The sequence below is a fragment of the Poecilia formosa genome, unplaced genomic scaffold, assembly GCF_000485575.1.
Source record: "Poecilia formosa unplaced genomic scaffold, Poecilia_formosa-5.1.2 Scaffold250, whole genome shotgun sequence".
NCBI lineage: Eukaryota > Metazoa > Chordata > Actinopteri > Cyprinodontiformes > Poeciliidae > Poecilia > Poecilia formosa.
In genome coordinates, this window is record NW_006800189.1 from 519,071 (window position 1) to 530,790 (window position 11,720).

The following is an 11,720-nucleotide window of genomic DNA, read 5'->3' on the forward strand; positions in this document are numbered from 1 at the left end:
AAACGCCGTTTGACTAGGACTCTAACCTCTCGGACTTTAGTCAAAACAGTGAGAAAGAGAAAGACATTTTGAAAAAGATTAAAAAAGATAAGCAGTGAGAAATATTAAGCAAAATGTATTGACACCCTTTAAATGATCTGTCACACCAATTGTTATATTCTCATAGATTAGTAAATATTTTAGATACTTACTATAATTTTGTGTTGAATACATCGGAAAGAAGAGCAGCAAATGAAACAGGATAATTTGTCTCATGATTCTGTATGAAACATCCATAGTAGAAAATTATTATCCAACCTAAATCTAAATTCCTTAACAGATATTCAGTTTAGAAAAAGGCTTGTTATTTTTACTCAAGCATACTTTGAGCATTTGACAGTGTAATTGTAAAGAGTACGTTATTTGAAATGTAATTTCAGAGCAGAAATTTTAATTAAATATGTTTCAGATCTTACCTTGATTTCATAAGAGTCAGACGTTTTGTGGAAGGAGCTCAAGGACTTGATCAGTCACAAAACGCTTTTTCTCATGTAAATATCTGTTTAACTGTCCAATCACATTTCAAAATGTAGTGTACTCCTCTTTTGTACTTGAAAATTCAAGGATTTTGCAGAGTACCAAATATAGCTTGTCAATGTTTAACTCCCTTTCAGTTCAACAAATCCAGTTTGGAACAGAAATTAGTTTTTTGTCTGTACCTTATCTTTGTCCTCTTTGCCGTTACCCTTTAGAGCTCACTCTGTTTTAGTGGATATATATTTAGAAATGTCATGATTAAGACATATATTTGGTTATTGTCTTTTAAAATAGGAAATTCAAGCCATTACATCACACAGCAAACTCAGTTTCAACAACATATTGACAAACGCTCATCTCTAAACCTTGGACTCAAATAGTCACCAAAGTTTAATGCACTCAATGGAAGACAGTTTGGGAACCAGAAAGGGATTCAAGTCAATGTGTTCATCACGTCGTCTCTAACAAATGCAACATCGTACCAAAAGACAACAGAGGGGTCTTGGACTGGAGGTCTCCCCCCAGGAATCCTTTCACCCTTCTTGGTCCATTCAGGATGTGTTCTACAGCATTAAAGCCGTAAAGGACTTCTGTGACGTGTGAAGTAAACTGTTCAATCGTCGATGCTCTTATAGACCTGCATTTATAGCAACATTTCATGTTAACAGAATGGATAAGAATGGGAGTATCCAGGGGCAGGTGATGAGGATTGGCCCTCTTCTGTTCCTGCCTCTCAGTTCATTGGGAACTGAAGAGGTGGGGATGATCTAGCGGACTCTGGCAGTGTCACAAGAAAGAGCCTTCTTTACCATGAAGGGTAAAGCTGTCATTGGTGTGGTATCGTTTGGGTGGAGACTTGGACCATGTCCTGGTGTGATGGGTTCCCTACTAGAGGCCTTTTGCTCTTAGGGATGTTTTACCAGCTGTGAGGATTAAACTGGACTCTGGTGTGTGCCTTTGTACTGATCTCCCTGGGGCCAGTTCAGCAGGCAGGATGGTACTGAATCATCTCTTCTTAGAGTTACAGTTGGGTTCTCTTTCCTGCTAAGAGCTGGGCAGCCCTGGTGCCAGGGACCTGAGCAGACACCTTGCTCCTGGTGACTGGCTTTTGATTTTGGCCTTCACTGGCAGCGGTGCTGTGTTGGGAGGTCTGGTTCACAGAGTCTCTTCCAGTTCCTCATTGATCTGGGGGCTGGTGATCCTGTGTGTCACCGGCCCCCAGTGACACACAGGATCACCGACATGTTGAAAAGTCGATATACGGTCACATCGTTTTCGCACAAACCCTTCAACATCAAGACACAGCGACACAGCGATCAGGCCAGGGAGAGAAGAACGACTATAAGTTCAGAACATTGGAGGAGGAAATAATAATTGACAAACTGCAACATCTCAATTCTTGTTCCAAGTTTTCACAAGTTAAAAAAAAAGAACAGTGAACATAGATCAGATGTCAGACCAGAACTGAGCAGGGGGAGTTCATTGTTTTAGCATGTATGCACTTCCTCACAGCCTCAGATAACTGCTCTTCAATGCTATTCATGCTACTCCTTGGCTAAAAATCACTTCTATTATTGAGTAGTTGGGGTTGTTTCCACATAAACAAACATGAAATGGGGACCAATCACACAACAGTTTTGCATGGAGATGGAGGCAAAAAGTTTGTCAGGCAGGTTTTGATAAGAAAAATAACCCAACTGTGACAATGAGAACCATTTTGGCCGGTTGGCCCAATCATGCAGAGCCCTTCATCCATGACAGAAAGGACTGAAGTACATACAGGTACATTTTTATTCTTTTTTACAGAGGATTTCTAGTTTTTCAGGAAGCAAGTCACAAGCACAAAGTCTGATTTGTCTGCTCAGATAAGCACTGCATTCCCAACTCACTAAAAACACAACATATTTTTGTTTAAATTTCAGTCCATCACAAAGCAAAACCACAACTGCCAGTCAACATACCGTATTGGCTTTATTACTTTGGGTACAACTAACAAAAGATAAGAGTTAATTACTGAACATGGGTTTGTCAAAAACTTTATAACAACACTGTTATATTCTAATATTTAGAAGAATAATTTATTTGAGGCTGTAAGAGTTTTAGGGCAGCAGCAGATGTCGCTAGTGAGCAATGAATGAGTAATGAACCTTTGGGGAAAGCAATGGACTGGAAAGCCTCATTGCTGCTTTATGACGGTTCATTTGGGCATCATTAAACACAAGATAATGTATTATTGAGAAACACATCTATTAAAAGTATTCACCCCACACATTTAGACTGCTGTCAGAATGTTCTATTTCTCTTCATGAAGATGCACCATTTCTTATTATGGGCCGTTTACAGCAGGCTGCTTGATGAAAACTTTGCCATCCCAGCTGCTCCTCCATTGCAGGTTGTTAACTTCTGATATGTTTTCGCTCATTTTCAGCTTCATCTGGGAAAAGAACATATTTACATTATTGTTTGAAATTATAAAATGTTACTTTTATTGGTGCTTTTTTATTGGGATGCTTTGAAGTGCTGTCTTTGACTTTTAACCCACATGACCCAATACTGCTTTTAACTTAATTTTTTCTAGCTTTACTATTTCAAGGCTTTTTATCTTCAGCTTCCTGATTTTTATCTTTTTTCTCACTTGAAAGTTGCAAATTTATCTGGTTTCTTTGACTCTTTCCACCCTTTCCTCAGTGTATAACTTCAATGTTTTTAATTTTTCTCTTCTGCAGGTTTTAAGTCTCATTCCCGTTGTGACAGCTGAGCTCTATGAGTTCACATCTATCTTTATTAAAAACTCTCCTTTTTGCCACCGGTTCTGCCAGTCTTTGGATCAAACTAGTCACCAAAATCTTAAATTGTGTTTTAAAGAAGCTTTTTTCAGCGCAGAATTATTCAATTCAGATGTGACCGGTTTGGATGTTTAAGATTTTGAAGTAGAGAAACCGTCTCAATTAAATTTAATACAGAAATTAATCTCATCAAGGTTTCCTTCATGACCTGATAAAGTTCTTAATTTCTGCAATCTTGAATAGGCATTATACAAAACGCCACCCAAATTTTGACTAGCATTTGGGTGGCGTCTTAAGACCTTTTCCAAATCCTGCTCACCCTGATCTGATCTACCCTCGGTCCAGTTGGTCCTCGCTAGTAAAAAGAGGATAAATAAATAAATAAAAATGTATCTTGATCACTTTGTTCAGTCACACATGTCGCCCATCATTAGTTTGCAAAGTAAACTGAACTAAAAGACTTACTTGCTCCAAGATGCTATTTTGCACTGCAGGCTCATTTAGATCCAACATTGATTCCTTTTGTTGACTGATTCTCAGTTTTATGATCTGCACTTTCCTGGTTTCTGTTACGGACAAAAATAAACAAATTATTCTTCTTTGCTTTGGACTGCTTCTTCACTGAGATGGTGAGAAGTTTGGTGACATCAAAACAGAAAAATGACAGCTTTGTTAAGTAGGACTGATACCACATTCCAAGGGACTGGTGTTAAACTGCTGTGTAAACTGAAGAAAACTGCTAATCGGTGAGGCTAGACAGAAAATAAAATGCACATGAAGTGATGTAATTATCATGCCTATCTGTATGATCCAAAGTTTACAGAATGACTATATTAGTCCGTCAGTTAAATTTCTTCTTCCCACATGACACTGGCGTAACTTGAAGTAAAAATTTCAGGATTTATTAGGTTGATAAGTGTTTGGAAGAGCTTTAAATGTGACACTGCGATGCCAGAAGAATGTGTGTCTTAATCAAGGCTAAAGGAAATACCAAAATGTGTGGCTTATTTTTGATGGTAGCTTATATTATCATTTTACTTTGGTTGTACTTGTTACTTACTGCATTTGCAGACGAACGGATGTGCTTCTGTGCAGTTCCTGTCTCCCCATTTGCCAGATTCCGTCTTCAAAAGAGCAGCGCAGTACTCTAAACTTGAGGTGTAACCCCCCTGCTTTTCCTGCCAGTACCTGAACGAAGAGTCTGTCATGTCTGACCACACCCAGGAGTCCCTGAACAGCCCAACATGCAAAGCCGTTCCATTAACTAGGTCCTGGACCGTCTGGTATTCTGCATCATTCCTCAAGCTGACCAGGTCTGTGTAGGTTTTCCTGCAGAAATCCCGAGCAGCGGTCCAACTCTTTCGCTCTGGATAGAGGATGTACTGATCCACTCCATGTTTTGTCCCTAAAAAGTAAAGTTTTACAGTTTAAACCAGGTTTGGGGAATGGCTCCAGGCAAATCAAAGTCTCACCAGATCAGTTAAATGTTTATTTTTCTCAGGTTGTTTTATATTTTTATAAAATATCTGCTATAAATAAACTTCACTTTTTTAACAAATAAACTTAAAATGAAAATAATATTTAACAAACATTTCAGTTAATAATAAATTAAACCTCCTTTTTAAAGGTTTCAAGAAATCTATTTTTGGCTACCGGTGCATATAATTAAATCAGAAACTTCTGTTATTTTTGGTTATGGTGATTATGACTAACAGCCAATGAAAATGTATTCTAATTGATAGAGATGTACTTGTAATTTTAGAAAGACACAAAGGTTTTGTCACATTTGGTATCAGAAGAGAAACTTCTTAACACTTACTGGAACTGTTATTTGTCTAATTTTAGCAAAAATGGGTTTGTTGAAGGAGCTCTGAGAAAAGAAATGCGCTGAAGTGTCCTGCTGCTGCCTGAAAAGCCAGATAGGAGTAAAGCATCTTGACCTAAGCTGGCACAAACTGTAATTTCAAAATTCAAATGAATTTGAACATGTCACACTGTGGGGGCACATCCTGACAGTTACTCCTCTGATTGACCGATGGAAAATGCCACTTACTGTCAAAGCAGACTGAATGCCTGTAGTCTGTGCAGCCACAGATGTAGTTCTCCGTTGTCGTAAACGCCACAGTTGTAGCCACTCTTTGAGCCCCATTTGAGATAATCGTCTTCTCCCTCCTCGTAGAAATCTTTGTCTGCAAGAGACCAGTGCCATGTTCTCGTGCTGCCTGTCTGCAGCCCAAACCACACAGCATCACTGTAGTCGTCTCCAACTGCTTTCAGAACCATGTCCATCTCCTTCATGTCTTCCATGTTGGCCAGGTCAATGCATGTCCCTCTGCAGTAGCTCTGCGCCTCGGTCCAGGTTTTTGGAGCGTCATAAAAGGCGTACTGGTGTTGTTGCACACAGAGACAACGAGAACACAGGCCTGCAAAGCCAGAAAGAAACTTTTCTTTCTTTTTGTTGATAAGATATAAAAACACATGAAAAGTAAATTGGATGATTGTAGTTTTGTTTTAGAGAAGGTTGCTTAAAACAGAAACTCACCTGTAAGCTGCAATATCATAATAATGATAATGTTTTCCATAATCGTCATGACTTTCACAGAAAACATAGATGTTTTCCTATAAAGGTGCAAACAAAGAAGTTATAAGATTTAAAGCAATATTAAAGTTTATAATAAAGGTGAAAGAGACATACCTGATGTGAAGTCTTCTGAGTTTGGCTAAACCTAAAATACTTTTAGCAATAATAACTCACTTCTGCACAGTTTTGAGTATTACTGGTGGTTTCCAAAGAGTGACCTGAGGCTATATGTTTGTTGCAACAGTCTAAGTTTATTAGGGAGGTTTGCTATTCTGATTCTCCTTCCTCTGTATGTAAAACAGTATGAAAATTAACCTGGCAAATTAGAAAGTAAAACTTTAGGTGATGTGTGTTAGTCATGGTTTTCTGACTGCATGGACAATAGATCTTCTGTATTATGGCTCACTTGGTTGGTTTATATGAGAACTTCAGGCTGATGACAAGTGATGCAAAAAGTGGTAAGTTGCGAAAATGTTGAATACATAATTATTGAACTCAGTCTAAATAAAGTTGATTTTTTTTCTCAAAAAATGTGGGAACCCAGTTTTCTTCTTTCCAAACAGTATGCTCCTTTGTGTTGGTTTGTGTATTTATTTAACTAAATGTGTGGTAGCAAAAACTCAATAAAATGAAAGATACAGGAAGATTATGTCTGGTGAAAATGCATACCAAACACTTCATGCCAGCCATCGATGGAAATCAAGAAGACAAAGCCGCTTCTCTTTGCTCACCTGGTATTAATTTTTGCTTGAAATGCTGATCTGATGGGATGAAGGAGGCAGCCTGAGCAATTAAGGCCTAAAATAGGATCTCAGTGCAACACATGTTGCAGCAGCACAAATGTCCCCAAAGCTAATGTCCACAAATGTTTAATTTGTTACATTTTTGATTAAAAGGTTATTAGGATTCATTAATGACAGACTTTGCAATTAACTCATTTAAAATGTTTTTAAAAGTTAATTTAAAAGTTTGAGTTTTTTATAATTTCAGTGAGATTAATCTACTGCAACTTTATATTCTTTTATTTCTAGGGAGGTTTCTTAACCCTTTTACCTGTGTCATATAAAAAGGGTTCTGTTTTTGTTGGTTTGCTGCTGAAGAAAATGGTCAGGTTTGCTTTTCTGTTTCAGTTTATTGTCATCACCAGAAAAACAGTAGCTGTCAATCCGACTTGTTTAAGAAACTAGACACATATGAGGGGGAAAAAATCAACACCATAAGTACATTTGAAAGCCTTTTATTGAGCAGAAGCATCGGGGTTTTGTTTGCAACACAAACAGCCATTTGTTGCCACTGCAGGCTTTATTCCAGCGTGGAGCCGTAAACCTCAACCTCNCGATAGTTGGATGGGACTGAACCCTTTGAGGGGTCCTTCAAGGAAAACATGGAAGATAAAAAATCAGCAGGAGTTCAAATCAAATTTTATTTGTATAGCACATTTCAGCAGCAAGGCATTTCAAAGTGCTTTACATAATTAAAATAAAAACAGCATGTGGCATTGAATAAACAGTGAGAGACATTTTGAAAAAGATAAAAACATTACAGTGTGAAAGAGAAATAAAAATAAGTTAATAACTAGATGAAAAGTAAAGATAAAAACATTAAACACATCAAAACCTGCAATTTAGCCATAAGCGACTCTAAACAGGTGGGTTTTAAGTTGAGATTTAAAGGCACTGTCATAAGTGGTGGTTGGTGGTGAGGAGAGATGCAGGTAGACTCAGGATGTTGATGAAAACAATGAATTTAATGCAAATGCTCAACAGTCCAAATTACAGGCAGCACAGCAAAGCGGAACACAGAGGCTCAGGACCGGCAGCAACTGAATTAACAAGAGTGACAAAAACGAGCAAAAGCCGACACAGGACTTCACAGTACTACTGTCCGGGCAGACGAACTAACAGACAACATTAGACGCAAGACCCGACAAGAGACAAATACAACAGGTGGGTTTAAATAAACAAAGAGGGTAATCAAGGGAACGAGACACACCTGGGAACAATCAATGGGGAAGACGCAGAGACAGAGACTCACAGGAAGGAACTGAACACAAAACCCCCTAAAAATAAATACAAAGAGAAACGGATCATGACAGGCACCCAGTGTTTCAGCCGTTTTACAGTTTTCTGGAAGTTTGTTCCAAATCTGTGGTGCATAGAAACTGAATGCTGCCTCTCCTTGTTTGGTTCTGGGGATGCAGAGCAGACCAGAACCAGAAGATCTGAGGGGTCTAGACGGTTGGTACAGCAATACCAGATTAGAGTTAGAGTTTGGTGTAAACAAGAAGAGAGCACAGATCTGCCCTTCCACAAATCAACAGTTTTGATTACACAACGGTAGGAGGAAATCGTCACTTTCCTACAACGACCAATGTCGTTTTTTTGCCAAAAAAAGTGACGTAGGCCATTATTTTAGGATGGTGATGAAATATTTTATTGCCAAACTTTGGCTTTTCGAGAAGTAAATCCAAGAGATCACCTGATCTCAATCCAACAGAGCATCTTTAGGATGTGTCAGGAGATTAGGATGTGGGATGTTCAGCAGACAAACTTTGTGACGGCGTCATGTTCATTTGTAGACAAAAATCTATGGTTTTGTGTGAAAATCATTCAACAATGATCACCCTCAGTTTTAAACCACAGAACAAAATGTAGCCTAAACTTTCTCACCTGTTGGGGCGCGGTACCCATAGATCTCCACTTCACAGAGGGTCAGATACTTTTCTGATCCAGGTATTACAATAGTGACATAACGTCCCTCAACGCGGTTAGGAATATTTATTGCTTTAGAGGCCCCACTTGGAATGGAGGAGATTGTAGCAGCCCTGAAAGAGAAAAGCTGCGTCAGTCATATCTAGGATCTCCTTGGAGTTGCTCTCAAAGACTTCATGGTGTGACATAAGTATATGAAATCAGAAATATTATAATTACTCACAGTTGGTTTTCAATGCCATTGCCTTGTAGAGAGTTTCCGATGTGAATCTCTGCTCCGTTGATCCTCTCTTCACAGCAGTCTCCTCTGTTGGTGACGATGACCTGGGTGACGACGTACGAGTCCAGCAGGTCCACTCTCCACCAGGGGTTGGACTGCCTTTCAGTGTGGCTGCAAGATCCGTCTTGGAAGGCAGAATTTCTGTTCCCATCAATGGCGTTAGAAGCAGCTCCAAAACCACCCCATTCTGCTCCCTGGTAGCGCTGAGATTGAGTGGCTCTGCCACGTAAAGCCACATTTTCTGGGGGGAAAAAGTTAAGAAGAATAGTTTAATCCTATTCTTATCTCTATGTTAATTATTCTGTTGAGTTCTGAGAGAATTTATTTAGTAACTGAAAGACTAATTATGTGTCGGACGCTGATAATGTTTACTAAATAGTGATAATTGCACTTATATTCCTTATACTTATAGAAGGAATATAATATATTCCTTCTATAGTCAAAAACATTTCTAGGTGGCATGATAAAGTCAACTTGTCTACATTGTATTAAAATGATTTCTGTGAGGATTTGAGTTTTCTGTGTTTATTTCTAGATTTTTGTTCTTGTGAGTCTCTGTGTTGTCCTGTCCACTCCTTGATCATTCCCTGCTGTGGCTCGTTTCCCTGATTACCCTCCGTGTATTTTAGTCCACTTGTTGTCCTTGTCTGTTGTCAGGTCCTTAGTTACATGTACAGAATTTGTATATGTAACTAAGTTTTATTTGATTATATGTATTGTAGATAACTTTTACCTGTTTGTCCATTAAAATAACTCGAGGTGAATTTTATGTTGTATGTAGATAAGCTGAATTGAAAGGATTTGTAGCAAGCAAATAACTTTGCTAAAGATTTGAATAATGTGCCAGGAAAAAACACCAATAATCAAATTCTCATCCTAATTTTTAATGGAACAGTGAATCTTTTCAGGATCTAAACACAGACAGATAATTTCATAGATTTGGACCAACAGATTAATTGTGATAAAGAGTGACTGGTACAAAAGAAGCAGCCTCTATAAGATGAAATGTTAAATCTTAAATATTTAACTCTTATCTGTGGATAAGAGTAGCTTATTTAAAATCAGCTGTCCTATGTTTACAGTCTCAACAGATTAATAAATATTTTTAAATTATACTTACGATAATTTTGGGCTGAATACATTCCAAACAGGAGCAGCAAGTGAAACAGGACAACGTGTTTCATGATTCTGCAAAACAGACAAAATAGGAACTTATTACCCAACAAAAGTTTCTAAACTTCTGTACAGTTTTTAAGCTGTAGCTATGGTAAATTCTGGTTATTTTTACTCTCAGCCTACTTACAGGATTTAAAATTTAAATTGTTAACTTGATGTTACTTGAAATATGATCAAATTGAATGAAAGATGTTGGAAATTCAGATCTTACCCTGATTTCTTGGAGGACTGATTTTTTGTCGCTGGAGCTGAAAGGTCTTTATGGTTTGAATTGGTTTGTCACAAAACTTTCTTCCTCACATAAAAATCTTATCATCCAATCACATCTCACCGTCTAGGTACTCCTCTTTTATTCCCTTAAGTTAAACTGCATTTGCAGAGAAGTAGCTTGTTAATATTTACTGCCCTCTCTTGTTCAAAGAACCACATTTGGGGCTGAAATCCGTTTTTGACTTTAACCATCCTCATTAAAATCAAAAGGTATTAGGCAGCATTTATACTACATGAATGTAATAATTATTGAATAGTAAATAAAAGCGAGGGGGAAAAATTACTTTTAGTGTTTTTTTTACATATTGTGCATCATTGTCACAATATGGGGTTTGCAAATGGATCCCTGGGTTTGCAAATGGATCCCTGCCAGAAGCTAATGCCGTTTGGGGGTCATGACATGGAAAAGTGTGGGAACCCCTCAGAAGCTAACATATTATCTAATATGGCAGATGTTATTCATCAAAGAAACTCTTTATAAATACATTTATGACACAAAAGTAACATTTAAAAGGACCCAAAATTAATGTAGTGATGAGGTTCACCCATTTTCCCTTCTGTGCTGTCGAGAAAAGTCAAGCTCATCCCACTTCCCGTTAGCCCCGCAACATGTGGCTTCAATTGCACTTCTCTCATCAGCTGGGTTCGGACCCCAAAGACAAAGACCAAGGCAAAGATGAAGATAAAGACAAAGGCAAAGAACAAAGGCAAAGAGGAAGAACTGGTGTGTTCCTTCCATGAGACCAGCTCGTCTGCATCTCCAAGGACCAGAAAGATCGTGAGACGAGGAGAAAGGAGCTACAGAGCTGCAAGACAAGAAGCTGAGGACCGCTACGGGCATGAGGAAGTCACCCTGAGGCCCGAGATCTGCCGCTCTGACTCAGTACTCTTCCTGTACTGGGAGCCTCCTGCTGCTGCAACACCTTCTTCATCATCAGGCCAGTTCTGGGGTTCAAAATGCCAAACTCCGTTCATCTCTCTCAAAGTTTCCCTTTTTTAGTTCACAGTGTCAGCATTAGGGAAAGATAGGCTAGATCAGTGTTTCTCAACCCTGGTCCTCACCGCCCCCCTACACTGCATGTTTTAGATGTGCCTCTATTCCAGAACAGCTGATTCAAATGATTGCATGACCATCAAGTGCTGCAGAAGCCTGTTAATCACCCAGAGATGCAATTCAGGTGTGTGGCAGAAGGGAAACACCTACATGCAGGACAGGAGGGCGGTGAGGACCAGGGTTGAGAAACACTGGGCTAGATTATTGATTTTACTTATTTGATTATTTCTGCTACTGATTTAAGCTGTACTGACCCTTGCAAAACTGACTAATAAAATAATTAGCATTAAGACAATCTAAAAGATGTTGTGGACATTCAGTTAATGAGTCACATGAAAGTTCTTTG

The 11,720-nt window shown here is 38.6% G+C and overlaps 2 protein-coding genes across 2 annotated transcripts in view; both read right to left on the reverse strand.

The window, feature by feature from the left end:
• The window catches only part of LOC103150309 (fucolectin-1-like), a 13,633-nt gene extending 3,267 nt beyond the window's left edge, over positions 1–10,366 (reverse strand). Inside the window, exons 1-4 of the mRNA XM_007569873.2 lie at positions 10,262–10,366; positions 9,995–10,062; positions 8,818–9,115; positions 8,553–8,707 (exon numbers count right to left, since the gene is read on the reverse strand). Coding sequence (XP_007569935.1) covers positions 8,553–8,707; positions 8,818–9,115; positions 9,995–10,058 — 517 coding nt within the window. The 5' untranslated portion in view covers positions 10,059–10,062; positions 10,262–10,366. The remainder of the gene's footprint in view (positions 1–8,552; positions 8,708–8,817; positions 9,116–9,994; positions 10,063–10,261) is intronic.
• On the reverse strand, positions 2,262–5,731 carry LOC107838405 (macrophage mannose receptor 1-like). Its single transcript, XM_016680641.1, has 4 exons — positions 5,356–5,731; positions 4,363–4,707; positions 3,768–3,868; positions 2,262–2,950 (listed from the first exon to the last, which is right to left on the reverse strand). The coding sequence occupies exons 1-4, from the start codon at positions 5,549–5,551 to the stop codon at positions 2,843–2,845; spliced, it is 750 nt and encodes a 249-aa protein (XP_016536127.1). The 5' UTR covers positions 5,552–5,731; the 3' UTR covers positions 2,262–2,842.
• Positions 10,367–11,720: the final 1,354 nt, after the last annotated feature.